This window comes from Haplochromis burtoni, unplaced genomic scaffold (genome assembly GCF_018398535.1).
Source record: "Haplochromis burtoni strain Fernald_Lab_line unplaced genomic scaffold, NCSU_Asbu1 Contig_343, whole genome shotgun sequence".
In the NCBI taxonomy this organism is placed as follows: domain Eukaryota; kingdom Metazoa; phylum Chordata; class Actinopteri; order Cichliformes; family Cichlidae; genus Haplochromis; species Haplochromis burtoni.
In genome coordinates this window covers 555,677-575,066 of record NW_024582704.1, presented here as the reverse complement: position 1 = coordinate 575,066, position 19,390 = coordinate 555,677, and the positions used below count along the sequence as shown (strand labels likewise).

At 41.7% G+C, this 19,390-nt stretch overlaps 2 protein-coding genes across 6 annotated transcripts in view; both read left to right on the top strand.

Moving 5' to 3' along the window:
- Window positions 1–7,652, top strand: part of trip4 (thyroid hormone receptor interactor 4) — an 84,662-nt gene extending 77,010 nt beyond the window's left edge. Inside the window, exon 12 of one of the 2 annotated variants that reach the window (XM_042228717.1) lies at window positions 7,250–7,652. In XM_042228717.1, coding sequence (XP_042084651.1) covers window positions 7,250–7,408 — 159 coding nt within the window. In that variant the 3' untranslated portion in view covers window positions 7,409–7,652. The remainder of the gene's footprint in view (window positions 1–7,249) is intronic. The other variant, XM_005942485.2, reaches the window with a different exon arrangement.
- A 10,704-nt stretch (window positions 7,653–18,356) lies between these two features.
- Window positions 18,357–19,390, top strand: part of LOC102306986 (zinc finger protein 609) — an 81,734-nt gene continuing 80,700 nt past the window's right edge. For 2 of the 4 annotated variants that reach the window (XM_005942487.3, XM_005942486.3), the window contains exon 1: window positions 18,358–18,952. The gene's annotated coding sequence lies outside the window, so the exon portion shown is untranslated. Of the gene's footprint in view, window positions 18,957–19,390 lie in introns of all 4 variants that reach the window. The other 2 variants (XM_005942488.3, XM_014340147.2) reach the window with 2 other exon arrangements.

Sequence of the window (19,390 nt, the reverse complement as noted above, 5' to 3'; positions counted from 1 at the left end):
GGGAGGAGATACTGTTGAAGGTGTTATATTCAATCACAGCGTTGATGGTTTTCCACTTTCCTTTTCAGCGGTGTCATCGTTTGTAGGCATAAAGTAATTTCCTCTTGTCAAACTGTCTTCATAAGGTGTGTCAACATGTGGTTAATGTGTATATGCATAGCTGTTCTAAGGTTTATTATTCAGGTGCACTGGGATCTGTGTGTAATAAAAAGACACAATAAGAATACCAAAATCAGCCTTTTTTTTTTCTATCTTTGAGTGCGTAGGCAGTTACTCTCACAGAAAGAGAAACAGCAACCAGCCAATTATTCTTGCGATTATTATTGCAAGGGAGCGGATGGGCCTGCATGTTATTGATGTCAGGAAGGATGTCAATGGACCTCCATTTCAATCCAATAAATACTCTTTGCACTGCTGCCCCTGGATTTTCAAGGGGGGTTATGCAAGAGTGCTTTCCATCGACGGTGAGCCGCGTTCTCCCATTGCGCGTAATGGGAATAGTATGCACGCAGTCATATTTGTTAATACGTAGGGAAAGTATCCAAGTGCGGTGCGTATCTGTCTTTCTGGCACAGTATGTTTTACAGGGCTGATGATGGAGCTGGCCCTCTGCAGACAATCGGTGCTTATTTTATGGCCTCCTCCCCAGCTGCAGCGTGTGGGCAATAAACCTTTCTCCAGCAATCTCCAAACAGTGCAGCAATCAATGGGAAATTATCTCAGCCAATCGATGGGCCAGGCTTTCTGTTCCTCCCTCTGTCTACCTCTCCTGCTGTCCTCCTGTATGTATCCCCTTTCCCCCGTACACCCACCCTCCCCCCACACTTCTCCTCCTCATCCCTTCTGTCTCATTTTTGCTGTGTCTCTGTTTTTTCCACCCACTCCCTCTCCCCCAACCCCCTCTCACTTGCATTTCCTCTAGCTCTCTCAGCTCTGCTGCGCCTATTTTGAAATGCGACAGCTCAGCAGCTCCATTAACAAAAGTCGCCTTCACACATGGAGCATGTCACATTACCGGACCGACTTTCCTGTTGAATATGAGAGTCGAACTTGTTGTGAAGCCCAGCGTCTGTGCTCCTTGTTGCCGTCCTTGGTTTTCTGTGCCCAGTTGCATAAAACGATGTTATTTTTCCATATTTCGCTTCAGGGTGTATTTTAATAGGTTTACAAAATTGCCACTTCTCAAACTCTCAGACTAAGTACCAAGTGGTTTCCAACAGCTAGTCTAAAAGCAAAGTAAATACCGAAGGGTCAAAGAGTTTTTAGTTTTTTTAGACTTTATTCTTCAGATTAACTCTTGAAGGTACTGATGAAAAAATAACTTTTTGAAAAGGCTGAACTGAACAAAAGAAACAGCTTTCATTTTCCTGATTTTATAATCACTATATTTATGTAGGACAGCATGGGGGCAAGGTGATTAGCACTGTTGAAGGCCCTGGGTTCAAATCCACCACCACGCTAGGTGTAGAGCTGTTCTCCCTGTGTCTGCGTGGGTTCTCTCCGGGTACCCCGGCTTCATCCCACAGTCCAAAGAGGTGAGGTGAATTGGTGTTCCTAATTGCCCATAGGTGTAAACGGTTGTGTGTCTGTCTTGGTGCATTCCCGAATAAGGTGAAAATTCTGAGTTCCCAGTCGGAAACTCAGTCGGAAATCTTTTGTGGAACTCAACTTGGAAAGTCGAGTGGGAAATCCGAGTAGACCATCATACCCTGAGTTAGCAATCCAAGATGCTGACACTGAATGTAAACAGTAATCTTTGGATCTGTACTCCCACTGCTGTGTATTTTCGACTGACTTGATAAGTCACTGAACACTGACCAGGCTCGATCCGTGAATGCGTTTTTTTAAGCACAAAATAGAAGTATATGCTGTGTTGCTAGGGTTACGTGCATGGCCCTACCTTGCCAAGAACCAAAACAAGTCCTGGAAAGCACCAACTCTGGAATGACGTCATCTTGAGTCCCAACATCTGAGTTCCGACTTATCTAGAACGCATCACCTGGGTTAGCCCCGCGACGGACTGGTAACCTATCCAAGGTGAACCCTTCCTCTCGCCCTGAGGTAGCTGGGATAAATATAAATATATTTGGATATATTTATATTAACACAAGATCAAATGAAGAGCTCTCCTCAGCTCTACAGAGCTTTTCTTTGATATCTTTCCCTAAGAGTTTTGGTTTTCTCTCACCTTCTCTTATCAGAGGTTCTATCACAGCACTCTACTGTGCTCAGAGAAAAGGCTTTTGAAAACAGATTTAAGTTGTTTGGCACATCCATTTTCACACAAACTCTGGAGAATATTGGGAGAATCGCAGCATTACATTTCTAAAAGTAAATTTTCAGCGCTGCTTCAGACTCATTCTTACTGAGAATTCTCCTTTTGGGTGAGCCGAGGCTACTGTGGACACAGCGTGTGCAAGATGAAACACAAAATACACCCATTCACCACGAACTGTCTAGTTAGGTGAAGTGTTCTCACGTGAGCACAATTTGACATCGCAGACTGTGAGCTTGGTGGTTAAAGCTGTTTACAGGTCTGAAATTGTCTTTGGTAAGTGGAACATAGCAGAGCATTTATCGGCCAAAGGGCTGGATGGACTCAAAAACAAAGTGAAGATTGAATTGACAGTGACCAGGTGCCTGTATTTGTAGTAAATGCTAATCCGTCTCCGTGTCTGCTGGAGGTGAGGTGTGAATAGAACCTGTTTGCCAACACATTCACCACAACACCTTCAGGAGGTGATATGTCAATGCCGCGTTGTCACCTTGTTGCACTGAACTCAGGTGGCTTAAAGATTCATTAATAGATCCCCCCGAAGTTGAGACCTTAAGACGATCTCTGCAGCTTAAGTGTCACGTAAAGAAGCCCACATTTTCTGAATTAAACTGAGTATTGGAGCTTTTTTGAATAACCTGCCGTCTTCGACCTACTACTGGTTGACTCAACTGTTCACAAAATAAATTAAAATGCAGCACGCTGGCTGTCCTTAAAATTGCATAACTAGTCATTTTATAAGGAAATCCAATGCTTCCCACAGATTGACCTCTTTGGGGTGCGGTTGGGTGGTTTGTGTTCATCAGGCTTCCAGATATTTGGAGTCAGCCAGCATCGCTCCATCTTTGGTTTTAGATGAATTAACACAGGTTGGAAAACTGTTGTTGTAGGCAAAGAGTTTTAATCAGCTTGAGTAACTCTGCCTCGTCTCTTCTGTTAGTGTGCTACGTGCTCTGCTCCATCCCTCCCCCTCTCATACACAGTGACAGCCATAGACTGAAGTCTTTGGACAGCAGAGGAGAGAAATTAGCATGACTATGCAGTACTGTGAAAAAGGTTTGAGTCACCCCTCGTTCTAAACCTTTTGCTAGGAAAATGGGAAGTAATTGAGGTGCAGTTATTTTTTTGAAATGTGGAAACATGCATGCTAATGCAGCATATAACACAAAAACAGAGCTTGTACAAATTTAACAAGCTCGAAATTCAGTATTTGGTGACAGCCTGAACTCTTTTAAGCTAGCTTTCTTTAAGTAGTGTTCAGGGATATTTCTCCGGGCTTCTTGAAGGACATTTAAAGCTCTTCGTTGGATGTTGGCTGCCTCTTGTTGTGCTCTCTGTCAAGATGATCTCACACTGCTTCAAAAAAGTTGAGGTCCGGGCTCTGGGGAGGCCGATCCAAAAAGACTGATAGTCTTTGTATGATTTTTAATGCTATGGCAGTGTGTTTAGCATCATTGTCATACTGAAAAATGAAGCTTTTGTCTATGCTTTCCAGTTAGTGTTGCATGGTGAATCAGAATCTGGTGGCATTCATAATTACATAAATTTTGACAAGATCAACAAACACTACTGGCTGAAATGTAGCCTAAACCATGACAGAGCCTCCATCAAGCGTTATTTACTGTTATTACTGTTGTACCTCTCTCTGATCTGAATTTAAAAAAATAAAGTAAAATTCTTTTGCTTAGTTGTCTGCCATGTAAAGACACAACACTGGTCCAAAGAAGCAATTTGAAAGACTTTCAGAAAGCCTGGAGAACTGTATGTGTTTTTCATTATGACTAACAGGATTTTATGACCTATCACTTTTAGAGGGTGTCAGGGTGGGGGCTTTGTTTTTACGTCAGGTTGCCATTGTCACCGAGACAAAGTAACATGGACAGTCTAGTTAACGAATGCTTCAAGTGCTTGTTTCGATATCATGTTTGTTTCAGTAAAAATATACACAAATGTCACTGTGTCAAATTGCCAGTGGCGATTTTTCCTCGATTTTGATCCCAGCTGTCACTCACACAGCACTTAAAAGGAAGTTTTTGTGATTTTGTTTTGTTTTTTTAAAGGCTGAACAAGTCAGAGAAGTTGAAGTGCTAGAGAACCCTTCAGGGAAAATAAAGTCTGCTTACGCTGGCACAACACCGCTCTGACTTCAGCTCTTCGGAGTTCAGCTGCCATCTCGATATTTTATGGTTTAGTCATTGCGCTCTTAACATCTAATATTTATTTTCCTCCTAAAATACATGCTACAATATAACCACTCTTAGACCTCGTCTGCTGGATGGCTCAGAAAAGCCTTTTTAACTTAGGCTGCGTTTCTGTGTGGGTGAATGTATCATTACAGTAATCTTGGATAACCTTTTGGCAGCACTCACCTAACAAAATTCCAGGGGTGTTTCCACACCTAAGCAGCACTCGCTCCTGGCAGAACAGACACACACTGACAGCCATTCAGAGAGGTTTGGAAATGGTGAGCAAACAGCACTTCTCCTTAACACCTTATTTATGCTGCTACTACCCACAGAGTTCAGCCATAACATGACAACATGAAAAGAAAGCATAAGTGACAACCACCGCCCCTGCCTGTCACACTTGTATCATTTTTTCCCCCTGCCTCAGCCACCGGGTGGGGGGAAAGCAGTTAATGTCGTAGTTTGACAAACAGGAGGCTTGTGTGAGGCTGAGAGACGCCGGGTTATTATTTGCTTCGCAGTAAGAGACGGGGTCAACAAGGGGTATCGAAAACCGGCAGAGGTTGTCCTGTGCAGAATAGGGACAGAGCAGTAGACCGCGGGCTGTAATAGAGAAATTCTGAATGTGATGAAAATTCGGAATGCCGCTCTGACAGACAACAAGTTGCACTCACGATAGATTAGGAGGTCAGCTCCGGTCAATGGCTGCGAGAGTTTTTGTTTACGCGCCATAGCTACAGGCATTGGTATAAATAGCAACTCGATAAAATCCCTCTTCAACATTCTCAGCTGTTTCATCGGTGTAAACAGTCGCAGCAGAGGTTCCCATGAGTTTGGTGAGCAACAAGTTGTAACCGTGGATCCGCAACAAAAGCGGCTGCCTGTGTATGGTTTTACAAATAGAAGAGCATTAATCAGCAAGTTTGTGCAGGTGCTGCTTCAACTACCAAATCCAACAGATTACCAAGAAATCCTTCACTGATGCATTCTTGGCAGATTGGAAGACATGCACAGACATAAATTTGTAATATTTATTTGTTACTACTGACTTTTCATATTTCCTGATTTCCATTGACTTCCTGCTATTCTGTTTGCTACTGATATAAATTCTGTCTTTCTGCTGGAGATAAGACTGTTTGTGCAGATGGACTTAAGTCAAGCTGGGTGTTAGAGGTGTCGCACAAGGATCAATATTAGCCTCCTTACTTTTTACTGCACACATAAATAACTTTTATTTTTCTGCACACTGCAGTATCCAGTTTGTATGCCGACTGTTATGGCAGTGAGGATACAGGAGTTGTAGAACAAAATTGCATAACAACATGATAATGAAAATTTCCATTAAATTGTCAGATGATGTGGTTCTCCAGGCTCATCCCGTTATTTTCCTCTAAGCTCCTCTTGGGCTATCTTAGGCCTGACTTAGCTGTTGTAGAGCCAACGATGCAGCCTTGCTAATTGGCCGCTCCTAGTTGTGGTCTTTTTCTTTCTGGTTCTTACTGTCTCTCTAAAAATGCAAAAACTGTGAAGGCGTAAATGCACAGAAGGAAATGATGCTGCTGAACAGGTGAACCACAGTAGTTTTGCTGGCAGTGTCGACCTGACATGTAGTTACTCGGGATTTGCACGTCAGGTTACTACCCAAAGAAGTCTGAATTAGTCATCAGATGAAAGGATCTTGTGCCAGAGTTGGCCAGGCTTTTTTTAAATGTAATTTAGCAAAGTCTAATCAGTCCTACCTGTCCTTGAGAGCTGTGCATATTGAGGTGAACCCTCAGTATTTACATCCTGACGCCTCATCATGATTGTACACCAGGGCAATGATACGAATCGCTTCTTCTCTTTCTGACGTGTGATGTGAAGGAGGTTTTCTTAACTGAGGAACCAGTAATATGACCGTGCACACCAGTGGTTTTGCGCTCTAGTGAGCCTCAACTTTTCACTTTACATTCGAAAGATCCCCACTTTGAGACCAGGAGGAGACACAAACAAGCTAGTGTGATCAAGACCATATAAATGTTAGGGTTGCATCAGGAAAGACATCCAGTGCTTAAAAAAAAAAATCTCTGTTATACATCCAGATGCTCATCCACTATGGCGACCGCTTGGAAAATAATGGAGCAGAGCTGAAAGTACCTTCTTCTGTTCACCTGATCGTTTGGAAACTCCAGAAGTTTTTCTGCTTGTTTTTTAATTGTTTTTCGTTTTTTAGCGTTGTGACGATTTCTGTCAAGAGGGCCGATCTTGATCTTTAACCTACACAGGGGTTAACTGTCCAATGAGCCTTTAAAAATTATGAGACTATACAAAGTGGCTTTAATTCTAAACAGTTATTACAATATTTATATTAAACCAATTGAATTAAAGCGTGACTGGTTCATTTTAAATCCACTGTGGTGGTGAAAAAGAGGATTATAGGAAACTCCTTTACATTTCAGGTAGTGTTAGATCCATACACGTACTCCTTTTTATCAGCTTTGTGTGTTTAGCCATCGTTGCTGTTGAATTATACTGAATCCAAATCAGGGCTGTATATGTATATTAAAAGGCTGTGGGCTAATCTCTCTTAGTCAGTGAATAAAAGGTCTCCCTGGTCTTTTTTCCTCATCATCTCACTGCCTCCGTCTCTCTCTCGGCTTGTCTTTGTGCATCTACCCGAGTCCGCCTGTAATCAGCAGGCCTTGAGCTCTCAGAAAGGTCACCCTGTCCCTTTGATGGTGTTTTGATTCATCCCTTCCTCTTTTCTCCACTCCCACCCTTCCCTTTCACCCCCATTTTTTTCTCACAGGGAAACTGGAGAGCCACTACCACCAGGGTGCCAAGAAGGGACTGGTCCCATCAGCTGCAGATTGACGGTAAAGGAGAAGCTGAAGAGGACAAAAAAAAGCAACTTCTTTCCCCCCACCGCTATTTTTGCCAGGACTTTCCAGAGCTGACATATTATTAGTATCAGTTTGGTCTTTGTTTTGAATTCCTGGTATTTGTATTTAATGAATCAATCCTGGTTAATTGTATGGAATACAAAATTGTACGATTACAACTTTTGTGAATGCATAAATAATTTTCTTTCTTGTTTTAATTAAAGAACGCGTTTGGCAAAATGGAAAAAGACTCTTTTGAAATGTTTCAATGATGCCATTTTCTCAGGGCGCAAGAGATCATTTTCTTTTTTTAATGTTTCTATTAACCTGTCTGGTTAAATGAGGTGACAGGGGAAAAATGAGTTCAGCTTTATTTTTAGTTGAGAGCATAATAACCACAGGAGAAATGCGGTTCATCTCTTCTCAACAGAAGCAAGCCTGTCATTACCCTTCTCACACCTAAAGCCTCATTTAGACCAACAATAGCAGTGTTAAAAAAAACACACACATACACAGAGCCCTCTCATTAATTTCAACGAAGCCGTTTCATTGGCACAGCAGGAGGAAAGGCAGAAAAATTGATCATGTTCCTGCAGCGTGATCTAACATCACCCAGCAACACACTGATTAGACTAATCAAATATACAGCTGGTCCACGCGCTGTAAACTTGAGCATTGTGTCAAGTTCTTTGTTTCCCCCGCAGTCTTTAAATGCACAGAGAGAGTTATTGCTGCCGCGATAACCTTTCAGAGTCCCTCCTCAACCCTAAACCGCCGTCTGATAAGCCCTCAGACTCGGCAACTCATTCAGCTGCTCGGATGGTATTTCGTCTCCTCTGCCGTACCTGCAGCAACATGCCCGCATGGAGGAAAACCCTTGGAAGCAGGGGTATTTTCAGTCATAACACCACAGATTAGCTGGCCTGTGTCTGTGCTCCCAGCTCACCACACGACTTTAAACTAGTTTTTAAAGATTTTTCCCCAAAGTCAACACCTTTTTTTTTTCCTTTTCAGTTGATTGAACGATAAAGGTAAGAATTTCTCGTGGATCTGGTCCGTCGCACATCTTCTCTTGCTTTAAAAAAGAAAAACACCAAATCTCCAGCGAGCCTTCCAGACCTGCATGCTCAGACAACTACCACTGAAATCATTTGTTGAGTTTATATTCAGGCACACATAAAGTCTTTGACACCTCTGTTATTAAGTGCTGCTGTGACAGGCTCTGATTGATATTTCTGACATGCACATTTCTACCTGCTCTTGAGCTGCTGCGTGTTTACTTCCTTGCAAATGTGTTGAGTGGCTCTTTGACTAAGCTGTTTCTTGCCCTGGGGCGTATTTCACCGTGAAAAGCATAGCATGAATCACCAACACGCACACACACACCCATCCCGAGTTGTTATGTTTTCGCCTTTGCCTGGCATTGTAATTCTCCGTTGATTAGCTTAGATTTACTCTTGTTTGAGTTGCAGATTAGCTACAACTCTCTGCTCCACTTCATTCAGAACGAGGAGGCATAATTGCACCAACCCTCCCAGTAATCTCCCACCCGGAGAATGTAAGAGGCCTCTTTTGTAAAGTTTCTCAATAGGTGTTTTTTCAAGAGAGGTTGCTTAAGAATTTACTATATTCATCCTGCAGTGAATCAACGATGACAGCTACTTGCCCTGTGGGTGGCCTTTTCTTCTGTCTTCGGGATCGGGGACATTTCTTCGGATGAGAACAGACATCCAAGTTCACATAAACAAGGGCTCTGTGCTGCTACGCTGCACAATTAAGCACATGCAGTTTTTACTAAGCCTCTTTAGATAAACACCATGAGATCATATGCTGTTGGTTTTTCGTGCACAAAAGATGATGCGATGTGTGGAGGAAATGCTCGAGGTGATCCATTTTATATAGTAAACCTGACACGAAGTCGGAGCCACGGTGAACTGCAACAGATGAAAGTGCTGGCAGCAAATCATCCGGATTTGAAAGTGTCTGTAAAGTGTTTTTTCTCAAAGCATTTCTAAACATGCTAGTTTTCTCTAGAAAGCGTGACTTGTTTCTATTTCCACACAATCACAAAACTATTTTAGTGAGTGGAGGTGGGGGTGGGGGTGGGGTCAAGAACTGGAGAAAAGTATCATCAAGAAATTCAAAGAACCGACAAAACCAGACAGAAGCAAAAGGTTTCAAAGATCCTTGATTAAAAAAAAACAAAAAAAAAAACTAATGATACCCCAGAACAACTGCAAAGACACTAGAATTGTGGTCTCAAAGAAGACAATCACTAGAACCCTGAACGGGACTGTGAGGTTGCATACCAAGAAAAACTTCTACAGAAGAGACCTCCTCAAGCAACTTCAACATAATTCAAAATACACGTATGCTGAGGACAACCTGGAGAAAGATTTTGCGTACTGGAAGCTCATCCTTTGGTCAGATGAGACGACACTAGAGCTGTTTTCCCACAGAGAGGCTGTTTGTGTTTGAAATAAAAAGGAAGCGGTGAACAATGCAAAGAGCATCATCGAAGCAAAACGTGGTGGGGGTGTTATGATGTGGGGGTGTTTCAGTGCATCTGGAACTGGGAATCTCGTCAAGGTGGAAGGAATCATGAAGAAAGAAGGATATGTGAGATTCTGAAAGAAAACCACAAGTTTCAGCAACAAAACTGTGTCTGTGTTGTCGCTTTGTCTTCCAACACGACAGTGACCCCCAACATGTGTCACTCCTGGTCAAGAGCTACCACCAGAAAACCAAAGTGAATGTTATTGACCGGACTGTCAAAAGACACAGGTTCATACCAGACCATTGAATTTGGAGGAGATTGAGAGATTCGCCAAATAAGAACGGGCTGGGATTACACAGGAGATGTGTGTCTGACTTTTGTCACACACGCGTATCCTTGTGGGTGTTTCCTAGCTAAGAGGATACACAAATGACTGTTAGCATCAGGGGAGTTAATCATTTTGACTCTGGTAGTTTTTGTGAAATTATTTTGTTTTCAAAGTAACATAATGTCAGTGATTCAGCTTCTTCATCACACACCAACCACCCTGCTGTTAATTCTGCTGGTGAACAAGGGAGAGGAACTAATCAGAGTAGATGAAGCAATATAACAAGCTAACAAGCATGGCATCATCCAATTTTGAGCACCACCTGTTTCAGAAGCAGGAACTCCAAGTACAATTCCTGCCACCCTCCAACTTTGATCCGTTTAGCTGAAGTTATAAATTAAATTAGACATAAATAGGATAACCTGTTTATTTGTCATTAGGGCTGAAATGATGCCCAACTGAATTTTCTAAATGAAAAGAAATGTAATTGACTCCTTTCCAACAGCATGCCCTCCTCACCGTCGAGCCAAGTTTCCAGTTGTAGAAGCAGCAGGACCTTTGTGTGCTTGCTGAGAGACTGATTGGTCTGAGGGCACAGGGTCCCATCCTCCACTGCCACCCCCATCCCCACAGGCCTGGAAGAGGAATTAGTGCTTCGCAGCACTTCAGAAGAGGTGGTGGCAGGCTGGGGAACAATACAAACCCGGTAACAGCTTATGGCTCATCCATCTCATAATCTGTCATGGATCGCTGCCTGTCAAGCCATGGTGGTTGTACAAAAGGAAATTTTGAGGAATGAGTGGGTCAATATTTGCTCATTTAAGACAGCTTGACCGCAAAATCTGACGCAATGGTCGCTCGTTACTTCAAAAACATCCTGGGATTTAAGACGGTGTTTTCATCTCAAGCCATCACGACTTTCAAATGGTTTGTGTGTGACTTGAGAAGCCAGATGCCACTTGAAGATAGATCTGTAAGCTTAATTTAGCACATTTGATGGTAGGGGAATTATGTTTGGAGGGAGTTTAGCTAGGTGTTTCCAGCTCCACTAAGCCTACTCAGCTGTAGCATCGTATTTACTGTGCAGCCACTGAACTTCTCATTTAACTCTTGGCATTTCCCAAACTGCTGCACTATTAATTTCTATAGCTCATACCCACTTGTTCACAGTCCTCACAGCTTTTTTTTTGTTGTTGTTGCATGAAATCCCATTCCTTCATCACAACTGATGTTGATGCATAAACTAAAAGAGCACAATTGCTATCTTTTCCATTCAGTGTAGAATCTACATAGTCCACAGATCTAAGGTTGGGCCCCATTGGAGAAGGGAAGGCGCATGAGTCTTTTGAAAGCTTATATTCCCTCAAGGGCAGTGAGAAATACACACAGTGGGAGCGATAAGAAGTGGATCTCTTTATGTGACCACAGCTCAAGAAGAGCTATGACCTGCTTGCACCTTAAAAGATGGGCCACCGTAAATGTTCATATCAGATCTATAAATTACCTTCTCCACAAATAATCCTGATCGGAGAAATAAATAAATAAAAGAAACTATCTCAGATTCCGAAAGCCTGCTGACCTGACTTCCAGGATTCACAAAGGGAGTGCAGTTGCATCAGTTCAATTAAAAATGGATTTCCCATCACAAACGGCTTTCAATTGCTGGCCATTTCTAAAGATCCACTGATAAGAGGTCAATTTAATCCCTGACCTTTGACCTTGCTGTGCTCCTGAATGAGATGGTATCTGTAGTGACACAAATGGAGTAGGTGATACTTAAAATTATGGCCATGTTGATTTTTCTCAAAGTCAATCCGACAGAAGCGCCGAGGGAAATTGCTCCAAAACTCCAAACTAAACAGACTCTGGGGTCTTTAAATCAGAATAAAATGCCCACCTACAGAATCCCCCACCAAGAAGTCTTCACAGCTTTCGGGTCTTATTAATTCACATAATGCCACACTGTAGACATTACTGTAGACCGTCTGTCTTCATGGCCTCCTCTGTCAGGAGGATTAAATCTCTGAACATAGTGATTTGTGAAGCCTTAGACTCTTGAATATGTAAAATAGTCCCTTCCAGGCTTCTGTTTTCTCAGGAGCAAGCACTGTAACAGATACATAACATGATTACTCTGGATTAACTATTTGCATATTGCTATATGATAGACAATAAATACAAACACTTTTTTTTTGCCAACAGCTTGTTTGTATAAAGAGTTGCAGATGTGTGAGAAAACTGCTGCCATTTGAGGACACGAAAGATTAAAACTTTTAGGAAGGGGGGGAAAAAAATCGACTGTCTTCTAATCACCAAACTGACAATAAAGCTTTTGTGCTCAGTCTCTTACATGCAAAGATGTCTTTTGCAAATGCCTCATGACTGTGGTATGATTTCTGTTTGACTAATTGGGTCAAACCCCAAGTTTGTCCCAAATTAGATGCTTCATACAAATTTAGAACATGCAGTAAAAGATGTCATTGCTTTCATGCTTGATCTCATTTTGCTTGTCAGAGGAGGGGCGCGTTGCTATGAGCGCAATCTAGACAAAAGAGTACATCTATAACAGTCTGAACCCCCACCCCACAGTTTCCTTTGATTGAGACTTTTTATGCATTATTTAGGTCACGTATTTGACCTGAGATTAGTCTAGGAAGCAGATTGGTCTTACAACTTTGCTTTAAAATAATCTCCCCAGCATAATGTATCCCATATTACTTTACTGACGTCTATGTTCGTTATGTTGATTAATTCTTGGCTCTTAAGTGACCTTATATTCAACAAGGGTGATTTCTCCTCGTCTTAATGTACTTTGTTGTCTGCATGACTCCAATCCATTACACGACCTTCGCTGATGGCTACGACCAGACAAGTCAGGTCATCAAATCCCAACAACTGCAACTCATCTTCTGTCCGTCTCATTCTCTCGCAACGCGGGGTTCGCTCATTCACTGCTTCCTGTGAAAAAGAGGAGTGTACATAACGCTGTAACACTTTATAATACAGCCCCCAACTAAAAGCATAATTACCCTGTAATTCAATGGCATTTCAATGTACTTTATGTGAAATAAGAAAGTAAATATATTTACCTACAAACACTTAAAGGTAGGTAAACTAGAAAAAGAGTTTCACAAGTTTTACAGGAAACAAAGAAATGATTATACTGTAAATAATTTTAAGTACTGCCAAATTTCTTGGTAGTTTTGCTGAAAAACAAACTATATTTCCTCATCTTGTGTTGTTATAGTAATACTGTAATAGTGGTATTACAGAGGAAAAGAAACATTCCTTTCCTGTGCAGTCCTTTAAAAGTTATGTTTGAACTGTGAAAGAAAAAATATAAAGTTAGATTTACATAAGGTCACACAAGTCCGCAAAATGTGATGGCGTTTATTTTTTCATGTAACTTGGTGAGACTGAGAGTCCTTTTTCATATTTGGATTGTACAAAAGATTAATAACACAATATCCACCCTGCACATCAATACAATTAATATTAAATAAAGATGTAAAAGGGAAAGCTCCATAATACAGCCTGCCCCTTGAAAAGTACAGCGTATTTATAAAGCAAGGTGTCGAAATATAGTTTGTTTATATGTAAAGTTAGCATGGAAGGCACCTTAAGGACAAAGGTCAGTCTTTCAAGGACGCCCGTTTTGGACTGAGAAGACAGAAGGTTTGAAAGAGGAGTAAAGGAGACCATCTATGTCCACCGTGAACGACCATCATTAAACAGAGGTGTCGGCTTACGACATCAGCTATGAGCCACCTGCAATGCAGTCCTGAAATCCCTTCCCAGGGGTTTCAACCCCCATTCACACCTTGCCTCAGGTAACCTCAATAGTTTACGTGATAGTGGGGTGGGGTAAGGTCTAACAGAGGTTTCACCTGTCTGCCCGGGTGATGGGGATGACCCACGGCTTTTCTGACACCTCAGCTTACGTGACTACTCACAAGATCAATAGTAGGTTAACGACCCTCAGGACCACCTCCAAAGAAGACGGCCTCCTCTAGAGGTTTATTACACAGGACTGAAAAAGCCTCTTGGATTCCTCCTTTTCCAAGCTGTGAAGGCTACCACGACCTGGATGACCAAGCGCCTACACAGACAGAAAGAATGGATGGTTCTAAAGAGCTCGCTGAGTTGGAAGATGGTGCTGTAATAGGATATCACCATTACAGCAAGTCAATTTGTAACATTTCTTCACTTGTCGATGTTCCACCATCAGCTGTAAGTGGTATAATTCCATACCGGAAGTGTTTAGGAACCACAGGAACTTGGACACAAAGTGGCACATCATGTAGGGTTACAGAGCGGGGTCACCAACTGCTAAGGCCCATTGTACATAAAAGTCACTAATACTCTGGTGACTCAGTAACTGCAGGGTTTCAAATGTCATTAACATCAGCACAAAAACTGTGCACTGGGAGCTTCATGGCACTGGTTACTATGACGGGAGCAGATCCTGTAGGTGTAACATGCTTTTGTCCATATAGTTTATATGGGTACAGATAGAGAAAATATTATGCATACACTTAGAGGCATAAAACTGTGGACTAGAGCACTTTTTTGTAGTCTTTCCTATGGCTAATTACAGCCATTTTTACACTAGACCCAATCTCCGACCTTTGTGGGGCTAACATCCTCAAAGAAGAAGCTGGTGTGCTGATGGACGCAGCAGATTGCTGTCCCTCCCTGAGCCTGGGTCCTGTTTAAAGCACTTTCTCTATTATTGTTGGAATATAAAGAGCTTTGAGGTGACTGGTGTTGTGATTGGTGCTATCTAAATAAAACTGAATTGACTTGGATTAATAAAAACTCTTACCATTCCCGCCATCGCCATTTTCATTTGGTGCTAATATTTTTTAAGTGGTACTAAACACAAGGTACAGTCAAAGACGATGGGATTGTGATGGTTTCGAGAGGAATTTAATTGTAAACCAAATGAAAGATTTCAACAACGATGGCGCTGAGAAACAAGGTTATTACTCTTCATTCTCAAGGGGGGAACGAATGCCTGCATGTAACAGATTCTTGTAACATTTCAGTCAAAGAAAACAATAAACAAGTTAATGTCATGCACTAGAAAAAAAATCAATCTGAGCAGATGTAAATGTAACAAGATTAAATCAGCAGTGTTAACAGTACATGTCACATTTGTATCTTTACATTTAGACTTAATCTGTTCAAAACACAAGATGTTATGTAAAAAAAATTAAGCTGAGACACCTTGCAATTTAAAAGATGTATTGTTAGCACAAACATTAATGATGGGACATTTCAGTCTGGAGCAAAGTGAGGACTAAAATGTGAAAGCATTAATGTGTATGACAAAAACAGTCCATTCAGTAGGCTTTGCCTTTTTAATTTAGGTAAGGACGATACATTTTTATTTTCTGTGACTGTGTTATTTCATGTCATTTTATTCTGTTGCATCAGTTTCTTCAACAAGGCTGTTAGCTGATATGGATTTTCAAACATGTGCTAAAGAACAAGTTTCTTACAGATGGGCTTTGGGGCTTTACAGTTTCTTTTATAGAGTAATGGAAAGATGATCACATGAATCAAGCCAGCCCCTCTGTGATTCCACATGGCTGGCTGATTAACCCTTCTTCACTGATGGAAAACACATGGCGTCCACACAGCTTGTTCATTTCAGGTTTTAGCTGGTGTGACGCTAAGCAGCGAGAGCACTTGGTTTGGAGCCATACAGCCTTGAAGGGCAGCCTTCATCAGAAAGCTGTCCCCCTCCGGTCCCCACTGGCCACTGACTGTTATTTAGCTTTCCAATGGAGGCTGGCTGTTCCCTCGGGAGAGCAAGAGTGTGCCTGCCAGCAGGAATGCATTGGAGGCAATAGAGGAAGATGGAGGATGGTAAGTAGCTGCTGCCGCTGTGTTTCCCTCTGTGTGAAAATGAGTCCATTAATTCAGCCCCCTCCCCTGCCTCTCTCCGAGCCCTCCCTGTGCCTGTTGTCTCTGTTTGTTAGCGAGATGATTCCTTCTGTCATGTCAAAGGCAACATTATCATATTCTTGTTGCCTGGGAAACCAGCACTGAGCGAGACAACGACTTAAAGCCTTCATGGTGTTTGAAGCTGGTACACATGAAAGGTTATCCGTGGAGCTGGGAGAACTGGATTCATGACATGTCCAAGGGTCTTATTGTTGGAATCTTTTCCTTTACCAGCTTAATGTTTTCTGAGAAACTCCCCGTCAGTTGTTGTTATAGATTCACTTCAGCAAAATCTGAACCCAGCTGGCAGTCACTAAGGTAACATGTCCAATTTGCCTCAAGCGTGAAGATCAAGTTTTTGCCTCCGTGTTGCTTTCTTGTGTAGAATCACAGTTTTTACAGATTTAAAAGTGTTGTCATTCAACAAAATGCACATTTGGTTCCCCTTTTTTAAAACCGAGTTAGAGTACATTCATCATGATGCGTCAGTGCTGCCACTTTCTAACGACAAAACATCCCTATGGGCTTGTACAGGTTGAATAAGTCACATACTAAGTGTATTTGATCATTTATAAGCCAGTTACGTGAACATTTGGGTTGCCAGGTTGTGAAAAATCCCTTTGGTCAGTGTTTACCCCTGTCCAGAGTAACACCTGCTTTATTGTTTTAGGTAAGCTCTTTAGTTCATCAGGTAGACCGCTCCACTGAACTGTTCAGACACTTTCCTTCTGGAAAAGGCTGGTAGGGAAAATATGAACAACAATGCACTTTTTAAACATGTAACATTCCAGGGCAGACCAGGATTACTCTAAAAACCATTTATCAGTTTCCCCCTTGCAGATCTGATGGCTTATTACACGGTGATGAATCCATATGTGACTGCCTAATAATAATAATTACTAATTCCCTAATGAATTTTTTATACACAATTAATTCAGTTTTTTTTACATGGTCACTCCAAGCTCCGTTAATAAGTGTTGGTATGTGTATGTGTGTTATTACTCTTTAACAGTCTAAGTGTGATTTAGTAGTTTTTAGAACAACTTTTACCAGCAAAATCCTGAAGTAATAATTTTTTGAACTACTTAATCAGTGTCTCATATTGTGGTCAAGAAAGTTTGGTCCATTTTTCTCTACAATTTCCCTTTAATTCACTGAGTTTGTGGGCTTGTTTTCACCATGTGTTTGACAGTTAGTATGAGGTGTTTCTGTTGATTTGGTATTTGCTAAATATGCTGCTGTTCATTACTGACAAACTCTGGTCTGGATACTGTTTGAAACATGTTTTACACATTTAACATGCTAACTGAGGTCTCTAGAGGCTAAAATGTACCACCTGGATCCCCCCCCCTTCCCCGTTTTTACAATTTCCCTGAGCATTGTAGGGTCTGACCTCGTGATGAATTTGCTAGGACGTCATACTACTTAGAAAATCGTATCTACGCACACCTGAACCCCTCAGACCAGCAAACTGCTAAAACATCTGCACTTAAAGAGGCAGTCAGATTTGCTGATGATTACTTCAAGTACATTTAATTGGCAGTACTTGTTTGAGACTGACCCTCTTAATTCCTATGGAAGCAGTAAGGGTAGCTAGAGTCCTGTCACACAACTGATTTAAAAATATACCTATGATGTTGATTTTGATAGGCCAAGAGTGACTGGCATATTGTTTGGAGTGTACTGACAATATCATTACTTGTGTCTTATAAACACATGATGAAGGCCAGACAATTTATGTCTGACTTCCCATTATCACACAGTCATCAACAAATCATCATCATCATCAGATTATTAGCATTTCTATCCCTAAACTGTAATGTAGCAAAAAAAGTGGTCTATTGTCTACTATTTGGTATTTTCTAATGTTTTAGACACTTTTATGTGAAGGCATTATTTAAAATATTTTTAATGTCAAATCACATCATTTTTAAAAAAAAAAGAAGAGTCACTTAAGTGAATTTATGGAGGATTATTGGTGTCTTTTCTGGATCATGGAAGGCTACATTTAACATTTTGATGTTTTGGGCTGCTAGTTGCATTTGGTAATTGTGCTCTGTCCTACATTTAACAATAAATCTGAAATCGGTGTTATTTATAGGAAAGCAGTATTATTTATAGATAGCTTAAAGAAGCCTTACTCCATTATAAGAACTGAGAGAGGAGAAGATTGAACCTATGACCTCAGTATTTTTTAAAATCCTGGCTACGGCCCTGTCTCTGTGTAAAAACCACAGCAGCGGCTAGAACTCAACGCATTCAGTGGGGGCTGGACTAGCTGGTGCATATCCCCTCGCTGAAAACTAACACACACACAGTCACAGTCCAGGCTGGTTAATCCAGTTCCATGCATTGTACCTGACGTATCCCAGTCCATTCCGAGAGGAACTTCTCTATCCTGGATTTCCTAATCGCTGCTGCTGGTTGGCTACATTGTATCAGTTCCCACACGAAGAACCAGCACGGCGCTCATCCAGAGACGGTGAATACGGAGGAATTAACCTGGATTGAAAGCTATTCGCTGTGGGAATAATTGACAGAGGGTCGCTGGAGAGGACAGGACTTGTGTCTGGCTTGAGACGGCACCGATAAAAATGCGCTCGGGACTCGGCTGTTTACGCTGTGGACGGTATCTCGAAGTGTGATGGCAGAAGTCCAGTGAATCGCTGGCCTCCCCTCCTCTCTTGTGTTGGATGTCTTGGGGAGTGCGCTGCCACTGCTTTCTGGTGCTTCAGATTTTTTTTAGAGGTTTTCTTATAAGTAAAGCATAATTACCGTTGATTTGTTCTTTTTATGGAGCATACACCACCATGGGCAGACCACGGTTTGGAATAGGAGTGTCTAGCTAAGTCGGTAAGTAAGTACATTTTTTTTCTTCTTTTTTTTTCTTCTTATTGTTGATAGTGCTACGAGTCGTTAGCCATTTAACGTTAGCCTTGTGTGCATGGCAAGCTGGCTAGCTTTACGTTATGTAGCCAACACAGCATGCAGCAGCAAGCAAGCTAGCCAAGGCTGACTGCACTCTGAGCTCATTGTTTCAGTCTGCCAGAGAGCTAACGTTACACTTAGATTAGCTCATTACACCGAGCTAAGTTAGCTCTATCTGCTTCTTGAACTTCAGCTAACGTGTGAAAGTGAAGCTGGTACCGTAACCGTTAAAGCACTGCTAACAGATTCTTTAAGTTGAGCTCACGGGTCGTGACAGTTACCCTCGGGGACTGCAATATTTATTAGCCCCAGAATACACTTGGCTGACTTCACTAATAGTTCTTGTTTTTAAACGACCCCCCC